The 15,411-nt window shown below is 42.1% G+C and overlaps 1 protein-coding gene across 1 annotated transcript; it reads left to right on the plus strand.

The window, feature by feature from the left end:
• The first annotated feature begins 3,052 nt into the window (after window positions 1-3,052).
• Window positions 3,053-15,130, plus strand: LOC119721460 (transcription factor HES-4-like). The gene is made up of 4 exons (XM_038191540.1): window positions 3,053-3,519; window positions 5,087-5,188; window positions 10,956-11,046; window positions 13,567-15,130. Exons 1-4 carry the CDS (start codon window positions 3,478-3,480, stop codon window positions 14,718-14,720), a joined length of 1,389 nt encoding a protein of 462 aa, XP_038047468.1. The 5' UTR covers window positions 3,053-3,477; the 3' UTR covers window positions 14,721-15,130.
• The last annotated feature ends 281 nt before the right edge of the window (window positions 15,131-15,411 follow it).

Consider the following 15,411-nt stretch of genomic DNA (forward strand, 5'->3'; position numbering starts at 1 on the left):
ATCTCAACTCTTCTCACATTCCGTACCTGTTGAACCCTATTGACTGCTGCTTGCTGCAATCTCAGCCCATAAAATCTGCGAGATAAGACGTTATCTCTCCCTGGATAGGGCAATTAACTCGTGACTCATTTACTTTTCCCACGCTAACAGAATAGACCGACTTGCCAGGCATGACATAGAATGCATTATTATCAGCCTTGTTCACACAAACACTATCTATTTGGTGTCGTCAATGATTTGGGTTTTTTTTTTTTTTTTTTTTTTTGCAAAGGAGCGCAGAAAACAATTGGACGTGTAGTTCATCATTTTGGGTTCATCATCGCTCGATGGGATTAATCGCAACTTCCACACGGACAATGTACTTCACTTGAAAATATTGTAAATTTGTTTTTTTAAAGGTAGTGTACATTTTGCTGGTCACTACACAAGCGAGATTTGGATGATTCTGAGGTCGTTGCATTTCCTTGCACAGAAACCTTAATAGTCGTTGGCAGAATTGTTCCTTACACGATGAATACGCAGCAAGCTCACATTCACAAGTGTTTTTTTCAATATCCCATAACCGCATCTATGTATTTTTCCTAAAAAAACTGAAAATCAAGAAGAACTAGAAATATGTTTGTGGACAAACACCAACTGTTTCGGTAATGATGTCATGATGACGTCACTTGAATTTGCAACACATCCCGGTTTAGGTACATATCATGTTACAACCACATCCGACCTATAGTTCTTTAGATATAGGCCTTAGGAAAATGCCCCTTTGATGTGACGTCACATGACTTGTGATGACGTCATTGCGACGACTTTACTTCAATTTTCATCTATAACGCGTCCTTATGTGAGAACCTACAAAAATCAATCAGACTTGTACTTCAGAAGATGGGCTTTGAAAAATGTACCTTTAGTGTCACGTAACTTGACGCCTGATGACGTAGTTCCTTCCCTTAAAGCGTGACAAAATAATAAGGAAAACGAAAAACTAAATGACCAAAATCTGACACTTAAAATGCTGTCAAGTTTACCAAATTGTTTTTAAATTATTTTTTATTTGATCGATGTTTGTAACAGATTAGTAGAAGCAGACAATCCCCATACACCTTGGACAAAATATAGTAAAAGCGCTATATACAGTACAGTACACGACAATCAAATGTTAAACTACATATACTTCAAAACACATAATTTATTCCTGAATTTGAGCTAACGCTGCAGAAATCAAGCAGTTTTGACAAAGTAAGAAAAACACGTTTTGTCTTCAAGTGAAACTGAAACCGATCGGTTTTTCGGCTACCTTTTTTTTGTGAGTGGGTCAGGTAGCTCGAGTCAATTTGTTTGCATTTCCCACGCCTTAGCGGTCGATACAATGAAATTATCAAGGACCCTTCACCGCCTCGCGCACACCTAGTAAGTACATGCAGGTTGGCATGATCCCTGCTACACACGCCTACCTGCGTGGCGTGGCGGCAGACAGCAGCAAACGCATAAATCAACAATATTTCAGGTTAAAGGAGCACTCTCGATGCTTGTAATTCACCCTGTCACTTTTGTCAGCTAAAGAGTTATTTCTAAGTTTTACAAGCTCAATACACTACGCTTAGATAGGTTCCATTATAATCGAACCAGTTTGTACTAAGAGATGGTTGCACTTAAAAAAAAAATACTTATGAGTTGGTATACTGAAAAAAATTGATGAGCTAACTTTCAATAGCCTACTTGTGGTTGGAAACTCGAACAGAACTGAGTGTGTGCCGGAAGTGACGTCACAGCAATACCGCCCTCAGTTGACAGAATAACAGCATGGACATTGTAAGTATTGAAATAAAAAATAAACCATGTCTCGTTATTTTCAAACAGTTCAAAAAAATGGACGTTTCGAAATATTATTAATATGTTCAAAAGTAATCTCCATCATGTCACGAAGCCTTTAAACCTATCACAAAAAGTCACCGTTTATGGTCAACGCCCCCACCCCCACCCCCCATTTCTTTAAAAGTAATCCAGGGTTTCATAATTTAGCCCCCAATCTATAGGACCACTCTGCCCCTTTAACACCACTTTGCAGGCTGTAAATTGCCCGTTGTTAAAGGCCGTTAAACTGTCATACGGGAAGTATTATGAGCAATATGTTGGCAGTATAGTCACAGTCAACGATCAGCTGATCACGTAATAAAAACGAAATAGTCCATGCAGCAAAACGGAACCCGCAAAACCCAAAAGGGAAGCCTTTGAGATATAAATCATATTTCTGGCATAATAATTATCATGACAGGTTTCGAGACTAGTTAGTTGACGTGCGGAATTTTTTTTCACAATGGGTATTATGACGGTTTGAAATCAAAATTTGTCGACTCCAGAATTTCTTTACCTGCATGCACAAAAGACGGCGACAAACAGAATGAGTCATGACTGTTGTTAAAATTTCCCCAAAAAATTAATGAAGAGACTTCTCAAGGAATGTGAAAAGTCCAATACACGTTTCCTGTCTGTTGACAACTTTAAAATCTTTATAATTACTCTCGTCTGCACAAGAAAAATTACTGTGAACAAGGTTCGTCCGATGTTCCGATCACGCTCCCACAGGGATTATAGAGCAGGCTTAATTCCTTAATCCGCACAGATTTAACGAGTTTATCTTTTTTTAGTCTAGTCGGCAACATGTTTACTGTCTGCACTGCCAGCTAAGCCGGCACGAACAGAAGAAGTCACCGCGGTTGCACCGCGAGCGCCCACGGGACCCGCGCCCACCGCACGGTACACAGATACCGGTGGGAACAATAGCCAGGGCACGTGCATTACAGGTAAAAAAAAAAACTGCAACCAACACCTGTGCGACAAACAACGCCGGCAAGTCATTGTTAAAAGACAACCACGGCCCCATTGATAAAAACCGTGTCGCCGCAATAAAAAAAAAACCTTTGGCCAATCAGCGGCCGCGTTACGGCCCCGCTTGGAGACAGCGCCTCGCGAGGTCTGTGCCACTCGGCCAATCGCGAGCGGCGTCTTAATCGTGCGATTCGCGAGGCCTCCTTTTCTTTTCTTTTCTTTCCCATTCTTTTTTTTTTCTTTTCCGAGTACGTGTGTACTGTGTGTGTGTGCCCCTCATGTTTTGGCATGCGTTGCGTGTGGCCTAGCCGGTGCGATACGGGGATGAATGCGTCGGAATTCAGGCCGGGCAAAGCGTGGGAAATGTCGCGAGACTGACTTCACACGGGCATAGATTTGAACAGACAAGGGACCGTATGAATAGAACCTTTGGTTTTAGGGGGAGGTAGTTGTGTGGGCCAACGGCACGCACCCCTTTTATTTCACGTCAGACCGCTCGCGCATTCAAGCCAACATATCGCATTCCGATACAACAGGTGAAATACTTTTGGCACAAATAATAATAATAACAGTTTTTTTTCCCTTCCCAAGAACTTGGTTATGGTGTTTATTCAGTGAAATCAGCTTGATGACAACTTGCCGGTTTGAACAATGGCGGGGGATAGGACATCAAAAAGTCAAGAGAAGCGTAAGGTATATACTTCTATTGTTTATTCTTTAACTTTTTAATAATTTTACTCTACATGCAGCTCTTCAACATGTGATTTAAAAGACTGTGCCACATCTTTAAGCCAAGAAAGTTAGTGTCTCATGTGGACGTGGACAAACTTTTATTTATTAAATGATGAAATAGCAAAATCTTATTTCAACTTGTTGGCTAAACACCAAACAGTTAATAAACTGATGATGAAAATTTGTGTAGCTGGATATGAGCGTTTTTCCCCCGGCTGATGCGTTGACCGAATTTCGACGGAAGTTGTCGTGGGGCCGGCAGATGAGTTTGACGGTGGCGAAAGCGCGCGACGGTCGCGTGCCGGCACGAAGGCTGCTGGATGGATGGACGCTTGCCCGCGTATACCGTCGTCCGGAAATCCAACACCCTCATCTTTGAGGCTTTCTGATTGGGTGGAAAGCCGTGCCTCAACTGCTTTCTTATGACGGGGACGGACCAATAGAGTGCATTGTTTTAAACATTATTCAATTCTATCTGGGAAAGTGGAAAGGTTATCAGGGAAACAAACAGCCCAAAAATTAAAGTGCGCGGCAAAAAACTGGGAAAGCGCCCTTATTTTTTCAGAGGTGTGGCTGCATAGATTGTGTGTATCTGAAAGTTTGGCATGTTATTATTCTAAAACTTTTTGGCATTATTTTCCTCTTTTGAGGGGATGGATGTTTTATCTGAAGTGTTTTTTTTCTTCAGTGATTGCCGGTTATATTTATGAAATAACGCAGATATGAATAGCAGGATGAGTCATGTTATTTCTATCGAGCCACGTTGGCAAGTGAAAACAGACGTTTCTCGCGCAAAATTGAGTTGAATACAACAAACTGCATATTTCAAACCTACATTGAAAAAAAATGTAGTCGGAAGGGCGTAAAAATTCTGACTTTAAAACTACCTAAACGAGTAGGGCCTAGTCCGTGCTTGAAGAAATATAATTCAATTGAAATTTACAAGCACCGTGAATCAATTTTGTCATCAATATTGCGGACAGCATACAAATATGCCTAGAATCCGGAGGGGGGGGCTCAATAAAAGTCTTTCTCTTAAAGAAAAACTGAAAGTGTGCAAACTGACAAGGAAACTGCATTAAACTGAGAGAATTTTAAAACTTAAAGGTATTATTCACAACATTTGCAAAAAAAGGTTTTTTTGCCGATTCGAGGAACAATTACAATATATCTGAAGCAGGTTATTAAAAAGCTAGCTTGTCGAAATTTCAGCTCAGTAGGCCTATGGATGTCATACTACTTTTTTCAGAAAACTGTGCAAACAAATCTTCATTTTTCTCGACACAAAGCTTAGGTTCGGTTAGAAGTGCGATGGTTTTGCCCCTATTGCGAGCAAATGATGGTATTTCTTCTGATATCCTCGAAATGACAGCATAGTAGACGCAGTAATTTCACAGGATGCATTTACTATTATTTACTAACAATCGGGTAGGATATTTTGTCAGTTGCATTTTTGAATGTTTGCAGATTGTGTCCTTTAACTTTGACAATATTTGTCCTTTTGTTCCTTCTCCAAATTGACTCTCAGTCCTCCAAGCCGCAGATGGAGAAGCGGAGACGGGCCCGCATCAACGAGTGCCTGACCGATCTCCAAGGAATCCTGGAGACTGCCAATAACGGCCAGGAGGAGGTACGTATCAGAAACTTTTGGAAAGCTGACTTTAAAAACAGAATCACATTTTGTTTTTTATGAATCGAGTTTTGCTTGGACATTTAATAAAACAGTTTGAGGCCTCAGTGATGTGTAAGGTTTACATTGGATCATTTGCTTTTTGCGCATTGTTTTCGTTTGAAGCAACATAAATGCTCGAAAACTTAAAGCTTGAAAATACCAAGAAACGAAACTACCAAATTATTATGAAATCTGTTACTTGATTGTAAGTGAATAATAGTCTCAAGCATCCTGTGAAATCATGGCACCTGGTGGCTGTCATTTTCAAGAAAAGTGGAATTTTTGTATCAATTTCCAACGATGGTCGGCCGACCATCTTTGGGAAAAAATTGACTTTTATCAGATACTACCCACAATTTACCAAATTTGTTTAGTCCACAAATGGGTAACACATCCGTGAACCGGTGCAAGCCAGCTAGTAGTCTGGTTCCCTGACCTGACAATTTCCCGACAGATTGCTCCGTTTCGTCTGAGGTAGGGTCAGGGAACTAGACTACAGGAACAACATTTTTTTTTGGGGGGGGGGGTTCCCGAACAAAACTTTAAATAGGCCAGTGTAACAATATTTGCTATGAAATACTAACCCCCAAATCCATCCATTTCTGCAAATTACAGCAAAAGCAAATGTTGTATATAACATGTATTACCTTTAAGTTAGGTGCGTAAAAACTAACCTGCTGAAGTTCTACCTCAGTCGACAATTTTGGGGGTGTCTTGTATTATTTTGTTCCATTGCTCTAAACGCATGCACATAAAACAATTGTGCCGCGGGCCGGGCAACCCTATTTGAAACCGCCTTCAATTCAATGGGGTTTTTTTTCTTCTTTTCTTTTCGAACGATACATTTCAGACTGAATAATTTCACAGGGTATTTGACACCTGTCCTATCTTCGTTTTGAGCAAAGTTTCTGATATGAAATCAGTACATGTCTCCGAGTAATTGCAAACGATCCTGCTTTAAAATTGAAAGTGACTTATTAAACAAAGTCAAATTTATTTCACAGCATAAAACTAAAACATTAACACTGTACCATTGCATGCCTCAAATTTACATGTAAAACTTTACAATTCTAACCCGTTTGCTTCATAAATTATTTCGTGTCAAGAATGGTCTATAGAGTTCGATATCTATTATAATGGCTGACCTTAGGCCACAAAGGTTATGTTCAATGCCACCGATATACCAATATTGGCATGCTATCAAAATGTTGATAATGGGTCTATTATAGGGGGGGGGGTGAAATAGGAGAACCATTTTTTTGTGTGTTTTTAGCCAGGTTACGAAAACCTCGAATACATCAAAATTTGTTGTTGGGGGCGGGGGGGGGGGGCATCTTAGTAGCTTCCAATAATAGAGGGCGCTTTTATACAACCGCACAAATGTAGTGCGATTGCATGTTTCAACATACTTTAAAGGTAATATACAACATTTGCTTTTGCAGTAATTTTCAGAAATTGATGGATTGGGGGGTTAGTACTTTATAGCAAATATTGTTGTTTAAGGTTTTGTGATGATAGTTGCTGGGAAACCAAGAAAAAATGCCGTTCTTGTAGTCTGGTTCCCTGACCCTACTACGAAAGGGGGCAATTTATAGACGTCGGGGGAATTGTCAGGTCAGGGAGCCAGACTAGCTGGCTTGCACCCATTCCCGGTAGTGTATTAACCGATTGCAAACAACATGTGGCCTAACTAAATTTGGTAAAATTGGGGGTAGTATTTAAGAAAAAAATCAGTCAGTCAACAATGGTCGGCCGACCATCTTTGGAAATTAATACAACTGAAAATTCCACTTTTCTTTAAAATGACAGCACACCAGGTGCCTTGATTTCACAGGATGCTTGAGACTATTATTCACCTAAAGACAAGTAAAGGTATTTCATAATAATTTGGTAGGTTTTTTTTATGCTTGCAAATGTTGTATATATTACCTTTAATCTCATGCGGTTCACTTTCGTATTCTTTACTTTTCTTATTTGGAACCAATACGTCGTTAAAGAAATATCTCTACGGCGTCACCTCAGAGAGAATACTTTTAAGATTAAAAGATTGCTGCTAAATGTCACACTGGATGCCCCAAAAGCTGCTTTTTCAACACATTAAGAGACATGACCCAAGAAAGTTCAGAAGGCCCATACATGCACTTCTGGTCTATAGTCTTTTGGTCTGTTGCTTTTTTAAAGGCGGTTCGTGGTCGAAATACTTCAAACTGTCTTTCAACAATTTGCCGATTTGGAAGAAAAAGAAAATATACTCCCTGGATTTGTTTATTTACAAACCGAAAGTGTTTGTTACAAATCGAAAGTGTTCGGGTAACCGAAAACAGGATTACTCTGTATTCTTTCCAAATAAATGCATATAATAAACTAGAAAGCACTCAGAGAGCGCAAACCTCCGCCAAGGCTAAACAATTCCCCGCCATATTGTCAGTACACCCAAAAGAAATACTCGCATAAATGGTGAAGAATCCATAAAAAAAATATCCTGGATCCAGACCCAGATCCGGATCACTTCCAAAATCTAATCGATTGTACTTGTACACCAAGGACCACCTCTAAAAAGAATTTCATGCAAATATGTCCACAACTGTTGAGTTATCTTGTTAACAGACACACCAATCAACCAACCAACCAACCAACCAACAAAATCCGCCGTAAAAACATAACCTCCCTTGCGGATGTATAGAGAACACGAGTTGTGTCTGTAATTCAACAGAAAACGTACAGGGCCGTTTCGGCTAGTTATGAGAAAATGTCGGTATTTACAGCACTATAACTACAGTACAAGAATGGTCTGTGGATATTCCTGAGTAAATCAACATGTATAATAAAGAAAAGAAAAGAAAAAAAAAACAGGGGCGGGAGAACGTCACTTTAACGCACCCGTGTGTTGATTTTGCACTCCAAAAGTACATGATTTAGGGGCCATTGATTGCCATGATTCTCAAGTTCCACCCCTCTCCAAAAAAAAAAAATTATAATTACATCTATCTATCTATTTATCTATCTATCTATCAAACAACAGTCATGTGCGCACCGTGCGAGGTGGCGAGTCAAGGTCTACGGGGAACGAAAACTCGACCCTATATTAAAAGTGGCGGCCGGTATAGATAAACGCCAACAATAATCGTGGCACCTATTGTTATTATTGAGTAGGCCTACCGTGTCAATAAATATACAAACACTTTGGGGGGGGGGCGGCAGATGACGTGTGAGCTATTATTATTGATTACGGTTTTGCGGTGCAAGAATGTTATTGTGAATTCAGTCACATATTCGTCACGTATACTTTGCGCGTGCGGAGAAGTGAAAAGTTTGACAGCGCATGTCAAACAAGGTCGCTTTGTTGTGTCGTGCCCCGACCCGGAAGTAAAAACCCTTTTGATGAAAAAAAAACGCGTTCGCCTCTGCGGTTCATTTTGATGAGAAAGAAATACACGACCCTTAATACTCGAGTTCATGGCGGATTCAGGGTGGAAAAGTTACTTCAACCGTCCTACATTACGACAGAGGACCAAAAAAACCAAACAATTCGACGACCAACCGACCAAAGAACGGAAAACCAAACGGCCACCGGCCGACCATTCCACACACAAATACAGTCCGACACACAGACAGACGGACAGACGAAGTAACAATAAACAAGAACACAGCACTATTGTGATCGAGTTGACGTCATATAATCACCAGTCATGACACAATGCGTCAGGAATGCCTTTGTCAAGGTGCGTTTAAATGGCTTTTCACTGGACCGATCCAGTAAGCACCGCCCCATGGTATTCTGATCAATCACAGCCGTGATTTATGTCTGACGTGCGTGCACAAAAGTCCGACGTGCGTGCGCGTGCAAGCGCGTATGATGCGCGCGGCAGGAAAATGCAGTGGCATTGGAGAGGAGCACGTGTTAGTTTGCCCACGTGCGCAATGGGCGGGGCTTACTGGATCGGTCCCTTCGCGGAATGACGGAGTGTCATAATAATATTAATCATTTTCTGGTAATGAAACCAAGGATTCCTCAAAAGCGCCCTGGGCACTGCATGGAGCTATAGCTCCATGGGCACTGTAGCTCGCAAGCCTGAAGAAACCTGTGGAGAGAAGACAATGGGAAGAAGTTACAGTTTTAGAGGTGGGAGGAAAAGCCCAGAAGAATATTCTTAGCAAAACCCACCCAATCAGGCAGGGACTGAAAACCCAATCCACATATTGGCCCAGGCGGGATTCGAACCCGGGTCACAGCGGTGGAAGGCGAGGAAAGTACCGCTACACCATTATAAATAGCTTGATAGGCAACACAATTTTGACAAAATACTTCATGTATTCTACATTAGTCTTCTCTCAAGCAGCAGCATACATCATCTCGCCGAGCCATTCCTCCACTTTCATCAAATCCATCATGAACAGAGAACAGGGAAACAATGATCACACTTCGGGAAATATATTAACATTTCTCATCCGCTGCAAATACACAAGGTTGCAGACCAATAAACTGTTATATAGACATCAGTGATAATACCCACTTCCAAAAATTATGAAAAAATACTCACAACTCTCAAAGGTGTTTGAGACACACATCAAATTAAAGCTTAAATCATCATCTTTCATTTTCTGTTCAATTTTTGTTGGGTTTAAAATCCGATGACTTTTGGGAGAAAATTCCATCCAAAGATGATCGCCCAAAAGTAGTCATGAAGCCCAACCCCATTTTGGAAAAGGATGCCTACGCTCCATTGCAAAATAGAGCAATAAAGAGGCCCAATTTCATCTGACTACAGAAATATACGAGCTTGCAGTCCTGTTCCCGGCTTCCACCATTCTTCAATTTGTTTTTTACAAACCCTCAAGTTCATATGGCCCGCAAAATTCTCCAATACCAGAGAATTTGAGGACATGCAAATCGTGATTTGGCCGGCGCTATGGCTTAACCTCGTAGTATACTGGGTAATTTCAGGCCTATTTATCCTGCACTGCTCTGTTTTGACCTGATACTTGCCAGGGTCATGCAGAGTAACATTTTTCTGAGAAAAACCATTTTTACCAAGGTTTCGGGGTCAAAATGACCCGGAAAATGTTCCACAGAAGTGACATTAGGTCAAATAGAACCGGATTCCGTGTCAGTTCTACCCCCTAGGCTTTTGAGATTGTACCAATTAGCCCTGGTCATGAGTTTTGTCCCGATGGTTAAAGGGAATATACATCATTTGCTTTTGCTGTAATTTTCAGAAATGGATGGAATTGGGGGTTGGAAATATATAGCAAATATAGTTACACTGACTTTTTTGAGGTTTGGGTTCGAAAATGCTATAAAAACCAAGAAAAACGATCATTTTCCTGTAGTCTGGTTCCCTGACTCCATATAAGAAGAAAGAGAGCAGTTTACATACATTGGGGAATTGTAAGGTCAGGGAACCAGTCTAGCTGGCTTGTACCCGTTCATAGGTTTGTAATCGATTGCAAACAAGTGCGATGGTCAATTGGGGCCAGTATTTGAAAAAAAGCCAGTTGTTTCCAACGCTGATCGGCCGATCAGCGTTGGAAATTGATACAAAAATACCACTTTTCTTGAAAATGACAGTATACCAGGTGCCATGATTTTACAGGATGCTTTACACTGTCATTCACTAACAGTCCAGCAAGGTATTTCAAAATGATTTGGTAGTTTTATTTTTTGATGTTTGCAAATGTTGTATTTTCCCTTTAAACTCCACATGTACATATATTTGTTTTCCAGACCACAGGGGGGCATTCCAAGAGAGAGAAGGCGGAGATACTGGAGCAAACGGTTCAACTTGTGAAGCGTCTTCGCCGTCAAGACCAAATAGGTAGGTTCACTCTGGAATTTGAAAAAAAAAATACAATCCCTTTTAAAATTACATGTATATTTCACACCCAGTAACCTGACAATAAGGTCTGAATGGAAAACACGATATTTTAGAATGACTTTTTTCTTGCCATATAATCGCATAGACTTTTAAATAAGTAAAGTGGGGATCGATCGCGAACATTTTCGCCCCGGTCCCGGTCCACCCCTGGCCCGAGTCCACTCCGCCCCCCCCCCCCCCCAAAAAAAAAGGCGTGAGGGAGAAGGATGTAAATGGTTTATCTTCTGGTGGACGACATCTAGTTTCCCAAGGATGCCTGACGACGGCCATCTATTCTTCTCTATAAAGGCTTACATACATTCTTGAAGTCCCAACTATAGCCGGTGATTTTTTTTTTTTGGGGGGGGGGGGGGTGGCCATTTTGAATGAGCTGAAGATTAGCATTGTGAGCTTAAAGGCCTAGGGTCATTTTGTGCATATACCCTTCAAGTAACCGACCGATTTAATTATCAAAAAGCTTACTTGGATTACAGATCGTATACTATTCACAAAATCGTGTTCGTGGTTTTGTGCAGGTTTTTTTCACTATTTACTCAAAAAGTGTAATATTCACGAGCTCAACAGGCTAGGTTTTGAACAATACGAACAAATTTGCGTGAAAAGCGGTTAATGGCCTTCTATGCTTTGAAGATTCAGTATAACAGCCACGAGATGATTGGCACATAAACCGGAGATGACAGACACCGGGGGAAGAGGGGGAAATTCCCAGTGGGTCGATCGAGGGGTCAAAGGTCAACTTAGTCTACGTCTCCAGCCGAGAAGCGCAGACCTTCAAATCCTGCTCATATTGCACGCGCAACTATACCAACCTATTCAAAAGTCTTTATTGAACAGTTACATTGAGGGGGGGGGGACAAAACAAGGTTTTAGAAATAGAAAACTGTAGTTTATTAAGCATGGTATTCTATCCCTAGTCAGCTTCGCTCTATAATTGCAATAAAATGACTGACAATATCCGAAACACGTCACTGGCGCATAGGTCGCGTGACTCGTCCTCGTGATCAATTTGTATGCACATATGTATTGCGCATGCGCACGCACAATGCTCAACCGCTGGTTGCTAAGCTTTCCCACAGGATCGCGCATGCTCACTTGGCCCAAGTACAAAGTGATCACGGGAAGTATCTGAGGGCTTTGCACTGCTATAATCGCTGACACGGAATGATTACAAACGGATTAAAAAAAAAGACAGATTTGTTCATGTAAAGATCAGATTTGTGTGCTTAGCCCTTGTGTTAATCTGCTCCAGCCCCGGATTAAGGGGAAGAGATAACATTCAAGATATTGTTTGTCCACTTATGGACAGAGTGACCTCTTTGTCCCCTTCGGTAGATTTACTTTGATTGACTTGGCAGGATTATAAAGGGTCGGTGAGGTGAATTTTTCTTAGGAACACATTTTTTGCAACTTTCTACTCCTCTTAAATGTATGAAAACTATTTGACAACCTCTTTTTGTTAATTTTATTGAAAAGTGCACTTCTTTAAACTTTTTTTTTGTAAAGTCCATGCTTTTCCCGGCAGCTGAGGGCGCTGATGCTGTGATGTCATTTCAGGAAGACACTGTTCAGCTTAGGAGTTTCTGTTCAAATTGTGAACCTAAAAGTAGTGCTCACTGAAAACATTAGTGAGAAAAGTTTGCTCATTTGGGTTACTGCCGGCCATGTTCTGACGTGACACAATCACGAATCTCATAAGAAGAAAAGACAATCTGCGTCAACAAAGCGTCCAAAATGCTGGCAACGGGTGCTGGGGTTTCTGCCTGAAATCACATCACATTATGCCAATTGGCATTCGCATATAAAATAAACCAAAAAGGCACCAAATTGAAATGCCCTTGGTTCTTCTCACTACCACGTCTCTCATGGAGAGTCACACGGGGTGTATCACCCTCATTTTTAATGCGCGCTTTATTTGTTTTTGACGACCGTGTTCGAAGATTCCGAACACCACTTTGAACGACGCGACATCCTCAATACTCCACACAACAATGGTTGTCATCACGTCAAATAATCACTTAAAGGGAATTTGAATAGAATATTACCACAATATTTTTAAAGGGCCCATGCAATGTAATTGTTTTCATGCAGTCCTAGGAAGTACACCTTTGTGTCCCATTTTAAGGTTTAGAAATAATTTATTCGATCAAGCCCGAATGAAAAGGGTCTCCCTTTAACCCTTTTCTAAGAATACACAGCCAAGAATCCGCGATAGCCTTGAAATTTGTTGTTTTTTTCGCGACCCGAGCTGTTATGACTTTTTAGACTTGAGCCTTGCGCATCTTTTGATACCAAAACCATAAAAATCCGACCAAGGGTTGACGCTTAGCGAAAACATTTCCGGTGAAAACTGAATTTTCCCATATACCTCGTGTACACAGAGCACACTTACCATTCGTACATATGAATAATTAATTAGCTGTACATTGTAATTCCAAAATTTCATATTTTTTTTTAACGCAGGAATCTCCACTGAACCGATTCCCCAAGCGCAGTATCGGGCGGGCTTCAACGAGTGCCTGAACGAAGTCAGTCGATTCATGGAGGCCAACAACAGCGCCCTCAACGTCGAAACGCGCTCGGGGCTCCTCAACCACCTGGCGGGATCCCTGGGCTCCTGCAGTAGCAACAACAGCAGCAACGGCTGGAGCGCCAGCGCACCACCAGGGCATCGGCAGTTTGGACCGGGACTTGGCAGTATCGTGCCCCGGGAGGTCGTGGTTCATCACGGTAGGCCGAGTTCCGATCGCCCGGCGATGGCACCCGGTGCTGCAACCATCGTGCAACAGTCACCACAGGCCCTCGCCACACCACCCAAAGTCATGGTCCCACCGCTACCCCCGGCCCAACCACCACCCACCGCCCCGTCCATGAGCTCCCAGCTGCAGGCTGGTGCCAATGCCAATAACGCTATCCCCGTACAGCAGTCTCCGAGGAAGGGTGAGCACCCCATCGCAGCCTGCGTCCCACCGCTGGCCTCAGCAAACCCGGGGGTCACACTCCCGGTGAATATCCCCCAAGCCCCAGCAGGTCACGTCGCCCTGGTCCTTCCGGCTCACCTCCTCGGCTCGTTCGTCGGCGGCCAGTTTGCAACGGGCCAGGTGATCCCCCTGTACCACCAGCAGAGCGGTTCCCCCGGGGTAGTCCAACAGCGGGCACTGACCACCTCAGTGGCACTTCCTGCCGGGTCAGTGGGCGTGTCCTCGTCAAGCCCCGCCCCTGTGCGAGGCTCGAAACTCGACAACCAATGTGCAACCAGTTCCAGCAGTGTCGGGGCCGGACCGATATTCATTGTGCCCAGCCCCAATTTAGGAAATCCCACCAACATGGCGCCTAACAGTGCCAGACCAGTGGCACCAACAACGCCCTCTCCGTCGTCTGTCCACGCCTACCGAGGAGGCATTCCAGTACTACCGTCAAATCCGTCAACCGCACCAAGTAGCGTGGTAGCTATGGAAACAAGAAACCAAAATGGCGTCGTCTACGCCCCAGCCTCGCTACCAATGCAGCTGTACGTCAACGGCCCGTTCGCGAATGGTCTTTCTTTGCCAAATCCATCAACCTTAGCCATGGGTCCTCATTGGCGACCGTGGGGTTGGGATCAGGACCAGAGATAACCGAATTTGGAATCCTGTTTACAGACGCAGCGATACAATTCAAACCAAACATGTTAAGAAATCCACATTCGAAAGTAATTGTGTCTCGAAAACAGCTTGTTACTTTAAGCCCACAGAACATTAAGATTGTTAATTTTTCCAATACTGACAATTTTCCGGCATGATATCTAAATTTTCACGCAGTTAACAAAACAGGCTACAACCCAATCGGTACCCCATATATCTGGACGACAGTGCCGTTATGACATGGAATTAAAGTCGCAAAACATTAATATTACCAAATTTGACACCCATACTTAAAGTTGTTATCCACTTTCTGAACATATTTATTTGAAACTAACAATAATCCTTTTAACAAACGATATAAACATGTACTTATAGGTGGGGCTAATTCCCTGTGGTAAATTATATTATATCGACTTTTTTTTAACCAAGACAAAAGAGATACTTTTCGTTAACCTTTTCTCTTATTAACTAGAAACTCCCCTTTCCTATACGATTATTAACAGGAACTTCCTAAATGGTGGGGCGCCCTCTACAATTAACACGATTACAATGAGGCTTGCTGTGACGTGTTTGTGATGTGTGATGTGCAGTGGAACGTTCAAAGTGATATTTTTTACACATTTATATTTCTGTACGCAACTCAGTGCTAACTGTTTTCTTTGTATAAAAGAAGTGTTTATGAGAT

Source organism: Patiria miniata, unplaced genomic scaffold, assembly GCF_015706575.1.
Source record: "Patiria miniata isolate m_02_andy unplaced genomic scaffold, ASM1570657v1 HiC_scaffold_13, whole genome shotgun sequence".
Lineage (NCBI taxonomy): Eukaryota > Metazoa > Echinodermata > Asteroidea > Valvatida > Asterinidae > Patiria > Patiria miniata.